Source organism: Panulirus ornatus, chromosome 2, assembly GCF_036320965.1.
Source record: "Panulirus ornatus isolate Po-2019 chromosome 2, ASM3632096v1, whole genome shotgun sequence".
NCBI lineage: Eukaryota > Metazoa > Arthropoda > Malacostraca > Decapoda > Palinuridae > Panulirus > Panulirus ornatus.
Window position 1 is genome coordinate 87,600,289 of NC_092225.1, and position 17,994 is coordinate 87,618,282.

Consider the following 17,994-nt stretch of genomic DNA (forward strand, 5'->3'; position numbering starts at 1 on the left):
GATATGTCATTTGTTAAATACAACAAAGCCTGTCTATTCCATATCGGTCAAAAGTACCATCCCTAACATACTGCTTAACATACACAAAAAGATTCATTTATCCTACTTCACAAGACATCTAAACCTTAACACAACAATATCCATGAACGGGCTGATCACTCACCAATGTACATCAAGCTAATCAATTGCACTGTAACATACAAAGACACTGCACTTCTTTCACAGCAGCAGTTGTTTCAGGAAAAATAGTTTTTCTCCCAAATAATCAAAACAAGCAACCAATGAGTTTTTGAAGTTCATACGGCGTGGATTACTACTGCTCCAAAAGGCTTTAGGAAATTATAATTGATATTATATCATTAAGATTTCCCTATCTTTTGACTTGTTATTTTTCAATTAAATCTGAAGTTATTCAATAAATAAAATAATAACAGCTTTATCCCAAGATCTGCATTTACGACCAATGAAATTACAAAACTTTTACTTAAAAGCACACATGTTTACAACAACCTGGCTTACGTTCACATAAAAATTATGATTGTTTACCGGATTAAAATGGATTCAAAGTATCGGATAAAAAAAACTTGGTCGATAGTTTAAGTACTTTTAGAAAAGAACACTATCAAATTGTTTCATTAACAGCATAACCTTTCGCAACCATAATCATCGATCCAATCATTCCAGGAAGCTAATAACAGATGCACAGATAAGCAGATCTCATATCTTTGCTCCATTATTAGTGCCTTTACCATTCAGTAATTAATTTTGAAATACTGAATATAATCTGGAAAATATTTGGCTACACATAACAAAGCCTGGGCCAGAGAAGAACATGGCATAATAAACTTCTAAACAGTAGAAAGTGAGGATGGTGGAAGGTGTCTTAAAACCTGACAATAGACAAGAGCACAAATTACTGGGTGATAAGAAATTGCTTTTCAAGGCTTAGAACAACGAAACACTTGCACCACCAACCAGCTGGCACTTATTTGCAAGAAATGTGAGAAAACTGATTGCATATTCACAGCTATTTCATCAGGTTAGATAATATGCTCAACTGTTCTCAGTTAGTATTGGTCACGTTATCCAGATATATAATTTCATTTTTGTTACAATATTTCAAACACGTGTACCAAAAATCCATTAATCTTTATATTCCAATGCGCCACCCACTTTTATGATAGCGGACGGCTCCTATGAGTCATCTGATGTAAATCTTTAGGTATTTTTGGGGCATTATATCATTACCAGCTGGGTGAGGTAGACGCTGGTGGTCAGGGAAGGAAGGGTGAGGCAGACGCTGGTGGTCTGGGAAGGGAGGGTGAGGCAGACTGGTGGTCGGGGAAGGAAGGGTGAGGCAGACGCTGGCGGTCAGGGGTGGAAAGGTTAGGCAGACGCTGATGGTCAGGGAAGGAAGGGTGAGGCAGACGCTGGTGGTCTGGGAAGGTAGGGTGAGGCAGACTGGTGGTCAGGGAAGGAAGGATGAGGCAGACGCTGGTGGCCCAGAGCCTTAGAGTATCTACAAAATCTGGATTTCAACTTCCACAGAGTTTCAGTGTTACAGATTAGACAGATAACTAGATAAACACAGATGAATTGATCTATGGTATACCGAGAGATGATGACATGAATACACACTACGTCTATTATGATAAGATGATTGGTACAACTACATCACCTCTCTTAGCTCCTTAATTTCTGAAGCTGCATGCCAGGCGGGAGTGGGAAAATAATAGACTCCTTGAGAATGAAAAACTTGCCGTCAAAAAAGACTGTTTCCTTCCAACGACGATGATACAGATGCAGATGGAGTCCAGATGAAGGGCATTATATAAATATATATATATATATATATATAGTGCATATAAACACGCACTTTCATGGAACACAATGCCTTCCAGCAGCAAAGATTTGAACCCGGGATATTTTGCGTGGTAGTTAGGAATGCTAACCGCTCGACTATGATCGACCCTAATAAATGGATGACTATTCGATTACTAGTAACCGAATACCCTTCGTCTTACATCCATGAACAACGGGGTTTGCACCGGTCAAATCCCATCAGGCTCACACTACCACATTTTACAGATCTTTACCGTCAAACGAGGAGGCATATGAACACAAATATAGCACATAAGAAAGTGTACTTTCATAGCACATATAATGCCCTCCAACAGCAAGGATTCGAACCCGGGACATTTGTAATGTGAGCCTGATGAGATTTAACTGGTCTAGACCCCGTTGCTCATGGATGTGAGACGAAAGCTATTCGATTACTTGTAATCGATTAGTCATTAGGGTGACCATAGCCGAGCGGTTAGCGTTCTCAACTACCACACAAAAGTTCCGGTTTCGAATCACTGCTGGTGGAGGTCGTTATGTGATATATATATATATATATATATATATATATATATATATATATATATCATACAAACCTCCCACAGCCAGGATCGAACCTGGGACCCCTGTGCAAGAGGCAGGCATGCTAACCGCTAGGCTATGGGACTGTATAATAGGGAACAATTATTCGAAATACTGAGTACTCGAATACCCTTCGTCTCACAATGGTGAGCAACGGGGTCTATACTTGGTTGTTTCCGAACAGACGCACATAGCCAGCTGATAGCGTTTTACCGAACCTAACTGTACAACGCGGAGGTATATGAATACGAATAAAGTGCATATGAACGCGCACCTTCATAGAACATACATACCTCCAACAGCCAGGATCGAACCTGGGACCCCTGTGCAAGAGGCAGGCATGTAATCGCTAGGCTATGGGACTATATTCGAGTACTCAGTATTTCGAATAGTTATTTTCTATTATACAGTCCCATAGCCTAGCGGTTAGCATGCCTGCCTCTTGCACAGGGGTCACAGGTTCGATCCTGGCTATTGGAGGTTTGTATGTTCTATGAAGGTGCGCGTTCATGTGCACTTTATTCGTATATATATATATATATATATATATATATATATATATATATATATATATATATATATATATAAAGATGTTCTGGAAGGAGGTAAATAAAGTGCGTAAGACAAGGGAGCAAATGGGAACTTCAGTGAAGGGCGCTAATGGGGAGGTGATAACAAGTAGTGGTGATGTGAGATGGAGTGAGTATTTTGAAGGTTTGTTGAATGTGTTTGATGACAGAGTGGCAGATATAGGGTGTCTTGGTCGAGGTGGTGTGCAAAGTGAGAGGGTTAGGGAAAATGATTTGGTAAACAGAGAAGTAGTAAAAGCTTTGCGGAAGATGAAAGCCGGCAAGGCAGCAGGTTTGGATGGTATTGCAGTGGAATTTATTAAAAAAGGGGGTGACTGTATTGTTGACTGGTTGGTAAGGTTATTTAATGTATGTATGACTCACGGTGAGGTGCCTGAGGATTGGCGGAATGCGTGCATAGTGCCATTGTACAAAGGCAAAGGGGATAAGAGTGAGTGCTCAAATTACAGAGGTATAAGTTTGTTGAGTATTCCTGGTAAATTATATGGGAGGGTATTGATTGAGAGGGTGAAGGCATGTACAGAGCATCAGATTGGGGAGGAGCAGTGTGGTTTCAGAAGTGGTAGAGGATGTGTGGATCAGGTGTTTGCTTTGAAGAATGCATGTGAGAAATACTTAGAAAAGCAAATGGATTTGTATGTAGCATTTATGGATCTGGAGAAGGCATATGATAGAGTTGATAGAGATGCTCTGTGGAAGGTATTAAGAATATATGGTGTGGGAGGCAAGTTGTTAGAAGCAGTGAAAAGTTTTTATCGAGGATGTAAGGCATGTGTACGTGTAGGAAGAGAGGAAAGTGATTGGTTCTCAGTGAATGTAGGTTTGCGGCAGGGGTGTGTGATGTCTCCATGGTTGTTTAATTTGTTTATGGATGGGGTTGTTGGGGAGATGAATGCAAGAGTTTTGGAAAGAGGGGCAAGTATGAAGTCTGTTGTGGATGAGAGAGCTTGGGAAGTGAGTCAGTTGTTGTTCGCTGATGATACAGCGCTGGTGGCTGATTCATGTGAGAAACTGCAGAAGCTGGTGACTGAGTTTGGTAAAGTGTGTGAAAGAAGAAAGTTAAGAGTAAATGTGAATAAGAGCAAGGTTATTAGGTACAGTAGGGTTGAGGGTCAAGTCAATTGGGAGGTAAGTTTGAATGGAGAAAAACTGGAGGAAGTAAAGTGTTTTAGATATCTGGGAGTGGATCTGGCAGCGGATGGAACCATGGAAGCGGAAGTGAATCATAGGGTGGGGAGTGGGCGAAAATCCTGGGAGCATTGAAGAATGTGTGGAAGTCGAGAACATTATCTTGGTAAGCAAAAATGGGTATGTTTGAAGGAATAGTGGTTCCAACAATGTTGTATGGTTGCGAGGCGTGGGCTATGGATAGAGTTGTGCGCAGGAGGGTGGATGTGCTGGAAATGAGATGTTTGAGGACAATGTGTGGTGTGAGGTGGTTTGATCGAGTAAGTAATGTAAGGGTAAGAGAGATGAGTGGAAATAAAAAGAGCGTGGTTGAGAGAGCAGAAGAGGGTGTTTTGAAATGGTTTGGGCACATGGAGAGAATGAGTGAGGAAAGATTGACCAAGAGGATATATGTGTCGGAGGTGGAGGGAACGAGGAGAAGTGGGAGACCAAATAGGAGGTAGAAAGATGGAGTGAAAAAGATTTTGTGTGATCGGGGCCTGAACATGCAGGAGGATGAAAGGCGGGCAAGGAATAGAGTGAATTGGATCGATGTGGTATACCGGGGTTGACGTGCTGTCAGTGGATTAAGTCAGGGCATGTGAAGCGTCTGGGGTAAACCATGGAAAGCTGTGTAGGTATGTATATTTGCGTGTGTGGACGTATGTATATACATGTGTATGGGGGTGGGTTGGGCCATTTTTTTCGTCTGTTTCCTTGCGCTACCTCGCAAACGCGGGAGACAGCGACAAAGCAAAAAAAAAAAAAAAAAAAAGCAAAAAAAAAAAAAAAATATATATATATATATATATATATATATATATATATATATATATATATATATATATATATATATATATATATATATATAACCACGAGGAAAATGAAACACGGTAAGTTCCCATGTGCACTTTCGTGTAATCACATCGTCAGGGGAGATATAAGAATGATACAGAAGGCGTAGAACAGTCAGTTGATACAAATGGAAGTGACGTTGCTAAGTTGCCGTTTTAGTGATACTATTTACTTTATTTTTCGGGTTGCTTAAATTATTTAATGTAAATGTAGCCTTCAGTAATAACGATACGATGATGATTATCTCAATCATAAACACGACAAAAAAAATTCTGAGGGCTGTGTTTAAAGAATCCCTTGTAAAAACCGTAATATGTTTAATGTTGGGGAGACTGGTAAGGATCTTTATGTTAGAGTTAAGCAACATAAATATAACATAAGAACAGGACGAGAATCAAATGCCCTGTTTCATCATGTTACAAATTATGACCCCTGTATTGACCGGAGTAACGATAATTCTGTTATCAATTGTAACTCCTTTACCACGAAAAATATAATTGAATCTTCTTTCATTGAATACACAAAGAAATGTAACATTAATATTAGTGAATGTCTATACAAACTGGTTAGCTTCGTCACAGGCAAAATTTGTAAACAGTTCTCTTTCCTGTCCACATACGAATGGCGTTTGAGCTACGTCTTTTCCTTGTATATCAACTGACTGTTCTACGTCTTCTATCCCATCTTTGTATCTCCCCTGGCGATGTGATCATTATTCGAAACTGCACTTGGGAACTTATCGTATTTCATTTTCCTAGTGGCTATATGCATATACTAGATCACGCGCACCACTGTGACCTCTTGCAACATATATGTTAAACTTTGTCGCTGTCTCCCGCGTTAGCGAGGTAGCGCAAGGAAACACGAAAGAATTGCCCAACCCACCCACATAATTACACATGTATATACATAAACGTCCACACACGCACATATACGTACCTACACATTTCAACGTATATATATATATATATATATATATATATATATATATATATATATATATATATATATATATATATTTTTTTTTTTTTTTTTTTTTTCTTTGTCGCTGTCTCCCGCGTTTGCGAGGTAGCGCAAGGAAACAGACGAAAGAAATGACCCAACCCACCCCCATACACATGTATATACATACGTCCACACACGCAATATACATACCTACACAGCTTTCCACGGATTACCCCAGACGCTTCACATGCCTTGATTCAATCCACTGACAGCACGTCAACCCCGGTATACCACATCGCTCCAATTCACTCTATTCCTTGCCCTCCTTTCACCCTCCTGCATGTTCAGGCCCCGATCACACAAAATCTTTTTCACTCCATCTTTCCACCTCCAATTTGGTCTCCCTCTTCTCCTCGTTCCCTCCACCTCCGACACATATATCCTCTTGGTCAATCTTTCCTCACTCATTCTCTCCATGTGACCAAACCATTTCAAAACACCCTCTTCTGCTCTCTCAACCACGCTCTTTTTATTTCCACACATCTCTCTTACCCTTACGTTACTTACTCGATCAAACCACCTCACACCACACATTGTCCTCAAACATCTCATTTCCAGCACATCCATCCTCCTGCGCACAACTCTATCCATAGTCCACGCCTCACAACCATACAACATTGTTGGAACCACTATTCCTTCAAACATACCCATTTTTGCTTTCCGAGATAATGTTCTCGACTTCCACACATTCTTCAAGGCTCCCAGAATTTTCGCCCCCTCCCCCACCCTATGATCCACTTCCGCTTCCATGTTTCCATCCGCTGCCAGATCCACTCCCAGATATCTAAAAGACTTCACTTCCTCCAGTTTTTCTCCATTCAAACTCACCTCCCAATTGACTTGACCCTCAACCCTACTGTACCTAATAACCTTGCTCTTATTCACATTTACTCTTAACTTTCTTCTTTCACACACTACCAAACTCAGTCACCAGCTTCTGCAGTTTCTCACATGAATCAGCCACCAGCGCTGTATCATCAGCGAACAACAACTGACTCACTTCCCAAGCTCTCTCATCCACAACAGACTTCATACTTGCCCCTCTTTCCAAAACTCTTGCATTCACCTCCCTAACAACCCCATCCATAAACAAATTAAACAACCATGGAGACATCACACACCCCTGCCGCAAACCTACATTCACTGAGAACCAATCACTTTCCTCTCTTCCTACACGTACACATGCCTTACATCCTCGATAAAAACTTTTCACTGCTTCTAACAACTTGCCTCCCACACCATATATTCTTAATACCTTCCACAGAGCATCTCTATCAACTCTATCATATGCCTTCTCCAGATCCATAAATGCTACATACAAATCCATTTGCTTTTCTAAGTATTTCTCACAAACATTCTTCAAAGCAAACACCTGATCCACACATCCTCTACCACTTCTGAAACCACACTGCTCTTCCCCAATCTGATGCTCTGTACATGCCTTCACCCTCTCAATCAATACCCTCCCATATAATTTGCCAGGAATACTCAACAAACTTATACCTCTGTAATTTGAGCACTCACTCTTATCCCCTTTGCCTTTGTACAATGGCACTATGCACGCATTCCGCCAATCCTCAGGCACCTCACCATGAGTCATACATACATTAAATAACCTTACCAACCAGTCAACAATACAGTCACCCCCTTTTTTAATAAATTCCACTGCAATACCATCCAAACCTGCTGCCTTGCCAGCTTTCATCTTCCGCAAAGCTTTTACTACCTCTTCTCTGTTTACCAAATCATTTTCCCTAACCCTCGCACTTTGCACACCACCTCGACCAAAACACCCTATATCTGCCACTCTATCATCAAACACATTCAACAAACCTTCAAAATACTCACTCCATCTCCTTCTCACATCACCACTACTTGTTATCACCTCCCCATTTGCGCCCTTCACTGAAGTTCCCATTTGCTCCCTTGTCTTACGCACTTTATTTACCTCCTTCCAGAACATCTTTTTATTCTCCTTAAAATTTAATGATACTCTCTCACCCCAACTCTCATTTGCCCTTTTTTTCACCTCTTGCACCTTTCTCTTGACCCCCTGTCTCTTTCTTTTATACGTCTCCCACTCAATTTCATTTTTTCCCTGCAAAAATCGTCCCAATGCCTCTCTCTTCTCTTTCACTAATACTCTTACTTCTTCATCCCACCACTCACTACCCTTTCTAATCAACCCACCTCCCACTCTTCTCATGCCACAAGCATCTTTTGCGTAATCCATCACTGATTCCCTAAATACATCCCATTCCTCCCCCACTCCCCTTACTTCCATTGTTCTCACCTTTTTCCATTCTGTACTCAGTCTCTCCTGGTACTTCCTCACACAAGTCTCCTTCCCAAGCTCACTTACTCTCACCACCCTCTTCACCCCAACATGTACATAATTCATACTTGCTGCCCTTATTCACACATGTACATAATTCATACTTGCTGCCCTTATTCATTCCCGTCGCCTCTCCGCCACACATGCAATGACACCCCCCTCCTCCCGTACGAGAGCGAGGTAACGCTAGGAAAAGACAACAAAGGCCACATCCGTTCACACTCAGTCTCTAGCTGTCATGTATAATGCACCGAAACCACAGCTCCCTTTCCACATCCAGGCCCCACAAAACTTTCCATGGTTTACCCCAGACGCTTCACATGCCCCGGTTCAATCCATTGATAGCACGTCGACCCCGGTATACCACATCGTTCCAATTCACTCTATTCCTTGCACGCCTTTCTCCCTACCGCATGTTCAGGCCCCGATCGTTCAAAATCTTTTTCACTCCATTCTTCCACCTCCAATTTGGTCTCCCACTTCTCCTCGTTCCATCCACCTCTGACACATATATCCTCTTTGTCAATCTTTCCTCACTCATTTTTTCCATGGGACCAAACCATTTCAAAACACACTCTTCTGCTCTCTCAACCACACTCTTTTTATTACCACACATCTCTCTCACCCTTTCATTACTTACTCGATCAAACCACCTTACACCACATATTGTCCTCAAACATCTCATTTCCAACACATATACCCCCCTCCGCACAACCCTATCTATAGCCCACGCCTCGCAACCATATAACATTGTTGGAACCACTATTCCTTCAAACATACCCATTTTTGCTTTCCGAGATAATGTTCTCGCCTTCCACACATTTGTCAACGCTCCCAGAACTTTCGCCTCCTACCCCACCCTGTGACTCACTTCCGCTTCCATGGTTCCATCTGCTGCCAAATCCACTCCTAAATATCTAAAACACTTCACTTCCTCCAGTTTTTCTCCAATCAAACTTACCTCTCAACTGACTTGTCCCTCAACCTTACTGTATCTGATAACCTTGTTCTTATTCACATTTATATACACAGGGCATGTGAAGCATCTAGGGCAAACCATGGAAAGGTCTGTGATGCATGATTGTGCAGAGGGAGCTGTGGCTTCGGTGCATTGCACATGACAGCTAGAGTGGATGTGAACGGATATGGCCTATCTTCATCTGTTCCTAACGCTACCTCGCTAACGCAGAAAACGGCGACCAAGTATGAAAACTGACCTCACACATTTCGTCTATGGAATTAACCAACAACAACTTTTCCGCACAGTTTTGGCGGCAACAGACATCAACAAAGTATTTGACACTGCCCCCGACACATCCTCACACAGAAGATACTTGATATCACCCTCCACGACAATGACAAAAAGTGGATGGCCAATTTCACAGCTGGCCGCCACCTGAGTCACTCACAATGGTTTCTCCTTTAACACACAACACATTAAACTCTACAATGGAGTTACCCAAGGAGCAGTTCTTTCTCCATCTATTTTCGATCTCTTCCTACACAACCTCCCAGTACGGCTCTTCCATATGCAGACGGTCCCACAATCACATCACAACATTCTAACACAACAGGAGCAACATCATACATATAGCACTACATTACATAACACATTACACAACACCTTCAAATGAAACAAGGATCCTCCCAATACATACCCACCTCAACACGCTCGGCACTCGATTCTATACAGCTACAGCACCACTAAACCCCTCTCACCCAGACCACTCTATGACTAACCCCCCCAAGTAGAAATAAACGGCTTACCTCTACCTCACACTTCAGTCGCCTCTACTCACAGATCCAACCACGGCCAAAGAATTTAGAACGAACAAAACACATACAACCTGAAATAACCCGACAACCACTAAACAGCAGACCTCCCAACTCAGTTTTAAACTCCAACCCACCAGACGCACATCCATCATAAACCACACTCACCCAGACGAACGGGAGTAAATGCTCTCCCACTTACACGCTGGACATCACCCATCCATCCCTACAACACCATTTTGACATATCCCAAGACCCTTCATGCCCACGATGTAGCTACCTCAAAGAAGACACCGAGCACATACTACTCAATTGCCCTGCCCTCTCTGCACACACACACACACACACACACACACACACACACACAGAGTCATAACCGTCTCCTTTCAGTACGTGCCCCAAACTTTCATTTGTCCATTTCCTACAAATATCCAATAATAAAAAAGGTATCGTCATCTTTTCTAGAAAAATTCATCTTTTAAATATTTCCTCACAGCATTAAGGCGTCCCACATTCCTTATACACACACACACACACACACACACACACTTCTACGGTAAAAGACAGGACACAATACAGAATACTTGTAACCTTTTAGCCTCAAAAGTTCATGAAACTTTTTATGACAGAATCCGTTAGATAACGTACACTCTCTTTATATAGTTTGCTTATTTGAGCTTTAAGCCTATTGATTACCAGAGGTCGATAAGTTCGTCACCGTCAAGTTTATAACCACCAACCGAATAATCTTAAACATTTTCAGATGTAAGATAATTTTCAAACCATGCGCACTCCCTGAAACACTGGTCTTATGTAGTTTTCAAAAAAGAAGACTGAAAACTCCAGTTATTTAAGATATTACTCTTTCGGAGTAATGAATTGGATGGCTATAGTAACCCAACTACAGTAACTGCATTATTCTGAAATGTCAGTAAATGTGTCTGTGCCTAAAAAAACAAAAAAAAAAGGAAAAATGAAAAACAAAGGAAATCGCTCAAAGATGTGCGGCGTGCGTTGCCATGGTTACTGCTCATATAAACAAACAAGCCGACACGACCAGAGCACAAACTGGTGGTACTTATTTTAAGTCTACTGTAGATTTGTTCTTTTAAGTCAATTTCCAAAATGATAATAATCACGAGTACTGGTGTATTGTGGAGGATGGAAAACACAATTACAGAAGATGGTTATGTGCTAAAACAATACGTTAGCCACAAACCGTAACATATGCCTTGAATCCGATGTGCCCTGCTCGACAGGCTGGTGGTGATGGGTGGGCCCGGAGCGAGGGTGAGGGAGGGGCGTCGAGGGGCGGCCCCTGGCCTAGGCGGCCGAGCTGCTAGGAACCTGGAGGAGAGCCATACGGTGGAGGAGGCGGCCTCGCAGGACACCCGCACTGTACAGGAGCGTGTGTGGCAGCACCTGGCTAGTGTCCCCTGCCTCGACCACACCCACACTGACCCGGTCATCGTGCCCCAGACCGTGGCTACATGGTCCCCACCCCCAGGTGAGTGTCCTAAACCGGGGCCACCTGGTTCCTGCCCCAAGTGAGTGTCCTAGACGGTGGCAACCTGGTCCCCATCCCCAGGTGAGTATCCTAGACGGGGGCCACCTTGTACCCGTCCCCCTGTGAGTGTCCTAGACCGGGGCCACCTGGTCCCGTCCCCAGGGGAGTATCCTAAACGGGGGCCACCTGGTCCCGTCCCCAGGTGAGTGTCCTAGACCGAGGCCACCTGGTCCCCGTCTCCAGGTGAGTGTCCTGGACCGTGGCCACCTGGTCACCGCCCCAGGTGAGTGTCCTAGACGGTGGCCACCTGGTCTCTGCCCCCAGGTTAGTGTCCTAGACGGTAGCCACCTGGTCCCCTTCCCCAGGTGAGTGTCCAAGCGGTGGCCACCTGGTCCCCGCCCCCAGACAGTAGCCATCTGGTCCCCGTCCCCAGGTGAGTGTCCTAGACGGTGGACACCTGGTTCCCGTCCCCAGGTGAGTGTCCTAGACGGTAGCCACCTGGTCCCCGCCTCCAAGTGAGTGTCTTAGACGGTAGCCACCTGGTCCCCGCCTCCAGGTGAGTGTCCTAGACGGTGGCCACCTGGTCCCCGTCCCCAGGTGAGTGTCCTAGACAGTAGCCACCTGGTCCCCGTCTCCAGGTGAGTGTCTTAGACGGTAGCCACCTGGTCCCCGCCTCCAGGTGAGTGTCCTAGACGGTGGCCACCAGGTCCACCGTCCCCAGGTGAGTGTCCTAGACAGTAGCCACCTGGTCCCCGTCTCCAGGTGAGTGTCTTAGACGGTAGCCACCTGGTCCTCGCCTTAGGTTAGTGTCTCAGGCCGCTCCCAGGTGAGTAAGCCAAGGTGTGGTCACTGATAGCCGTATCCTGATGAAATTCCCAGGCCGTACTACTTAGTTCCCGCCCTCAGGTGAGTGTCCCAGACTGTGGTTACTCCATTCGTCCTTGGCCCCCCCGAGTCCCTGACTTGGCCTCCCGACAAAATAACAGGTAACTGGAATACCTGGGGTACATCCATCCCCTAGTTAGCCTCAAGGAACATTCTATAGGGCAATATAAATTTCGAATGATTTCGGATTTTCCAAACTCTTTTCGTACATGCGCCGTTCGTCGAATATATAAAAGTATAGAAATCCACTTTGATACGCAGGGTATATATATATATATATATATATATATATATATATATATATATATATATATATATATATATATATATATATATATATATTAAAATAATAGGCGGGAGGAAGGAGCGAATATGAAGGGGATACTATTGAAATAAATATGCCTAAAACTTGAATGTTAGGTTTATGGGCTGTGTGGAATGGACTCTAGTGATTTTCAGGACCAGTTGTGAGGCATAAAGTATGATACTGGCTTGAAGGGTCACGTGTATGGATTTGGCTGTGTGATGTGAGTATCACACTTGCAAACGATGCTGTATTGGTCTGCTCTGGGTACGACGTAGGAGACGATTTATGATATGCCTTATTGTGCAAATGCATCAAATAGTAAGTAAGATATACCAAGAAAATGAAAAGCGTATTAAATAGGAAACAAAAACAGTCTGTCAAACTGGAGAAGTGTGGTAGGCAGCTAGGCTGTTATGGTTGAGGACTGCAGCGAAACCCTCCGAGAAGTGTGGCAGGCAGCTAGGCTGCTATGATTGAGGACGGCCTTTATGACTGGAGGGAGGGATCGAGCTGTGTATGGACCGAGAAGTCAGGTCTCATGAGAGATGAGGCCCTTGGGCACCGAGCAGAGAACTAGAGGCAAGAAGTGCTGAAACTGTGGGGGAAAGACTGGTAACGAAGAGGTAGGTTAGGGAGGGTACCTTAGGAATAAAGATTACGATTTGCATATACATTAATGTACTACCCACGACATCGTAAATCAGGGGAGTACTTAAAAGTTATCTTTAAGTAAACAAGGTCTTTCCATTAAGTTAAATTACTGAAACAAAAGAACGCGAAATCCTTCGTTCGACACGTTCTTTCAATGTATCATAATACAATGACCAGCAAGGCCAGATGAGTGGTGACTGGTACAGCAGATGGAAGTGTGTCTCTTCTCTACGAGTACCAACATCTAATCCCACTCTGGGAGTAGAGAGATAATCATTACCCCTATAATTATCCAAGCTCGGTTCAAGGCCGGCCAAAAAGCATCTCCCACATCAGCTGGTCCCCTTTCGTAAGGACGCAAGAGGAACACCAGCCTGTCTCCAACACTCACTGAACTGCTCTGTGTAATCCAAAACCCTCAGAACATGGTACTTCGTGTACATGAATCCTGAAGAGATCCATTCCCCAGATATTATAAACATTCATAATTTGTTATAATAAGTCAAAGTGATCTGAAATACTTGAAGATGTATAAATGGTCAAGCTAGTTACAATCCCGTTTTCTTTCAGAACAAGAACCAAGTCAAGTGGTGCAGGCTGGTCTTTTCACATGATACTTAACGCATCAGGATTCTACTCCAGTCTCCTCATTTTGTCCTCTGTGACCATGAGAAACAATTCGGGGAGACAAAACAAGTGACCACAACCTTTGTCCGCGAAGATCTTGATCTGTTCTCAGAAAGTCGCGTTCACAAAGTTTTATACCTGTTTCCCTGTGATAACAAAAAATGGAGGTAATGTACCGGTAACCTTAAACTTAGCCATCCATTTGATGAAATTTCTAGTGTGGAGGCAACTGCACTTCTTATGAAGATACCCGGCCAGCATTTCCCTCCATGAAGTACTTGTGTCCATGAAAAAAGGTCGTCCACTCCAAAACTAAGCCTAGCCAACGTCATACAGTGTTTATTTACCAGAGAAAGATGCCCAGAGCTTTTGTTCACTATTATGGCGATCTAAAAAAAAATTTATTTTGCTTTTCGATTGATACTGAATGACACAAATCGTCTCCTAACTGTGAATTCGATGCCATGGTAATATCAACCATCGTCCAATGGCGTAGCCTGATTTTATTTTTTTTTTTTTTGGGGGGGGGGGGCGGGGTTGGCACATCTGAAAAGATATGGTGAAGGGTATAAGGTTACCATATGAATACACATTTAGAACTAAGCAACTGATAAATTCCTTACAGGTAGATCTTACAATACACATATACAACCAACACAGAGCACTAAGACATTAAGCAAGGGAAAACAGATATGATGGGTTAGGGGAGTATCCTAGGCTACGCCCAAAATCATCTTTGGAATAATAGTATTATTTACATCATTATCAGCCTCATGATAATCAAAATACGATTACTGGCCATCACAACAGACCCATACTAGAGGTGGTGCTTGTACGTACGTACGTACATGGACGTGATAGCCTCGCCATGTCCTTCAAAGCCTCCCAAGGACACAGACGCTTCCAGATAACTTAAGCTGTTGTACCTGTTTACCAGTTTACAGTAACACAGTGATATACAACAACCTAAACGCGAGCATAACAAGCACACTGTATAGCCGTAAGACGAAATTTACACATATCTGAAAAGGAAAAATAAGTCTTGTACGTCTAATGAAAACAACGTAAGTTAACTCAAGCTACAATTTAATTTATTGCTTACAGTAAAAACAAAGGAATCACTTTGCAGAAAAGGAATGGTGGACAAATGGGCATGGAGGGATGACTTGAGAAATATAGGAACAACTGTGTATGAAGGAAGACCGAGAAATACACGTGAACTAATGTATATGAAGACAGAAATACACGTGAATAAATGTACATAAAGGAAGGTTGAGAAATACAGATGAAAAAATATGAAGAAAGACTGAGAAATATAAATGAATATATATATATATATATATATATATATATATATATATATATATATATATATACATATATATATATATATATATATATATATATATATATATATATATATATATATATATATATATATGAAAGATCACAAAAATACAGGTGAAAAAAATGTGTATCAAGGAAGGCTGAGAAATACATATGAACAAATATCTGCGAAGGAAGTCTGAGAAATATAGTTGAACAAATGTGTATGAAGGAAGATAGAAATACAGGTGAACAGATGAGTACGGAGAAGACTGAGGAAAACCAGATGGGTACGCAAACATCAGAGTTATATGATGGTATATATGTCGTAGACATATATTGTAGCGAGTATGAACACATGAGAACACGGATAATGATACATGAAAACCATACAAAAATAACAATAACCCACTGAAAAATGGCTGTAATGATTAGTTTCAGTGGGAACACTATAATCATCTTTCAAATATACTGGTTTCAGAAGTGGTAGAGGATGTGTGGATCAGGTGCTTGCTTTGAAGAATGTATGTGAGAAATACTTAGAAAAGCAAATGGATTTGTATGTAGCATTTATGGATCTGGAGAAGGCATATGACAGAGTTGATAGAGATGCTCTGTGGAAGGTATTAAGAATATATGGTGTGGGAGGCAAGTTGTTAGAAGCAGTGAAAAGTTTTTATCGAGGATGTAAGGCATGAGTACGTGTAGGAAGAGAGGAAAGTGATTCGTTCTCAGTGAATGTAAGTTTGCGGCAGGGGTGTGTGATGTCTCCATGGTTGTTTAATTTGTTTATGGATGGGGTTGTTAGGGAGGTGAATGCAAGAGTTTTGGAAAGAGGGGCAAGTATGAAGTCTGTTGTGGATGAGAGAGCTTGGGAAGTGAGTCAGTTGTTGTTCGCTGATGATACAGCGCTGGTGGCTGATTCATGTGAGAAACTGCAGAAGCTGGTGACTGAGTTTGGTAAAGTGTGTGAAAGAAGAAAGTTATGAGTAAATGTGAATAAGAGCAAGGTTATTAGGTACAGTAGGGTTGAGGGTCAAGTCAATTGGGAGGTAAGTTTGAATTGAGAAAAACTGGAGGAAGTAAAGTGTTTTAGATATCTGGGAGTGGATCTGGCAGCGGATGGAACCATGGAAGGGGAAATGAATCATAGGGTAGGGGAGGGGGCGAAAATCCTGGGAGCCTTGAAGAATGTTTGGAATCGAGAACATTATCTCGGAAAGCAAAAATGGGTATGTTTGAAGGAATAGTGGTTCCAACAATGTAGAATGGTTGCGAGGCGTGGGCTATGGAGAGAGTTGTGCGCAGGAGGGTGGGTGTGCTGGAAATGAGATGTTTGAGGACAATGTGTGGTGTGAGGTGGTTTGATCGAATAAGTAATGTAAGGGTAAGAGAGATGTGTGGAAATAAAAAGAGCGTGGTTGAGAGAGCAGAAGAGGGTGTTTTGAAATGGTTTGGGCACATGGAGAGAATGAGTGAGGAAAGATTGACCAAGAGGATATATGTGTCGGAGGTGGAGGGAACGAGGAGAAGTGGGAGACCAAATTGGAGGTGGAAAGATGGAGTGAAAAAGATTTTGAGTGATCGGGGCCTGAACATGCAGGAGGGTGAAAGGAGGGCAAGGAATAGAGTGAATTGGATCGATGAGGTATACCGGGGTTGACGTGCTGTCAGTGGATTGAATCAGGGCATGTGAAGCGTCTGGGGTAAACCATGGAAAGTTGTGTGGGGCCTTGATGTGGAAAGGGAGCTGTGGTTTCGGGCATTATTGCATGACAGCTAGAGACTGAGTGTGAACGAATGGGGCCTTTGTTGTCTTTTCCTAGCGCTACCTCGCACACATGAGGGGGGAGGGGGATGGTATTCCATGTGTGGCGAGGTGGCGATGGAAATGAATAAAAGCAGACAGTGTGAATTGTGTGCATGGGTATATATGTATGTGTCTGTGTGTGTATATATATGTGTACATTGAGATGTATAGGTATGTATATTTGCGTGTGTGGACGTGTATGTATATACATGTGTATGGGGGTGGGTTGGGCCATTTCTTTCGTCTGTTTCCTTGCGCTACCTCGCAAACGCGGGAGACAGCGACAAAGCAAAATAAATAAAAAATAAAAAAAAAATATACATATATATATATATATATATATATATTTTTTATTATACTTTGTCGCTGTCTCCCGCGTTTGCGAGGTAGCGCAAGGAAACAGACGAAAGAAATGCCCCCCCCCCCATACACATGTATATACATACGTCCACACACGCAAATATACATACCTACACAGCTTTCCATGGTTTACCCCAGACGCTTCACATGCCTTGCTTCAATCCACTGACAGCACGTCAACCCCGGTATACCACATCGCTCCAATTCACTCTATTCCTTGCCCTCCTTTTACCCTCCTGCATGTTCAGGCCCCGATCACACAAAATCTTTTTCACTCCATCTTTCCACCTCCAATTTGGTCTCCCTCTTCTCCTTGCTCCCTCCACCTCCGACACATATATCCTCTTGGTCAATCTTTCCTCACTCATCCTC

At 42.8% G+C, this 17,994-nt stretch overlaps 2 protein-coding genes across 5 annotated transcripts in view; one reads left to right on the forward strand and one right to left on the reverse strand.

Moving 5' to 3' along the window:
* Positions 1 to 17,994, reverse strand: part of LOC139758017 (uncharacterized) — a 335,410-nt gene that overhangs the window by 66,268 nt on the left and 251,148 nt on the right. Inside the window, exon 1 of one of the 4 annotated variants that reach the window (XM_071679019.1) lies at positions 164 to 321. The exons of the other annotated variants lie outside the window; for them this stretch is intronic. The gene's annotated coding sequence lies outside the window, so the exon portion shown is untranslated. Of the gene's footprint in view, positions 1 to 163; positions 322 to 17,994 lie in introns of those variants that run through there. 4 annotated transcript variants of the gene reach the window in all.
* LOC139758048 (uncharacterized) overlaps positions 11,202 to 17,994 on the forward strand; it is a 53,252-nt gene continuing 46,459 nt past the window's right edge. The window contains exons 1-2 of the mRNA XM_071679089.1: positions 11,202 to 11,223; positions 11,409 to 11,656. Of these exons, the coding sequence (XP_071535190.1) occupies positions 11,419 to 11,656 (238 nt within the window). The 5' untranslated portion in view covers positions 11,202 to 11,223; positions 11,409 to 11,418. The remainder of the gene's footprint in view (positions 11,224 to 11,408; positions 11,657 to 17,994) is intronic.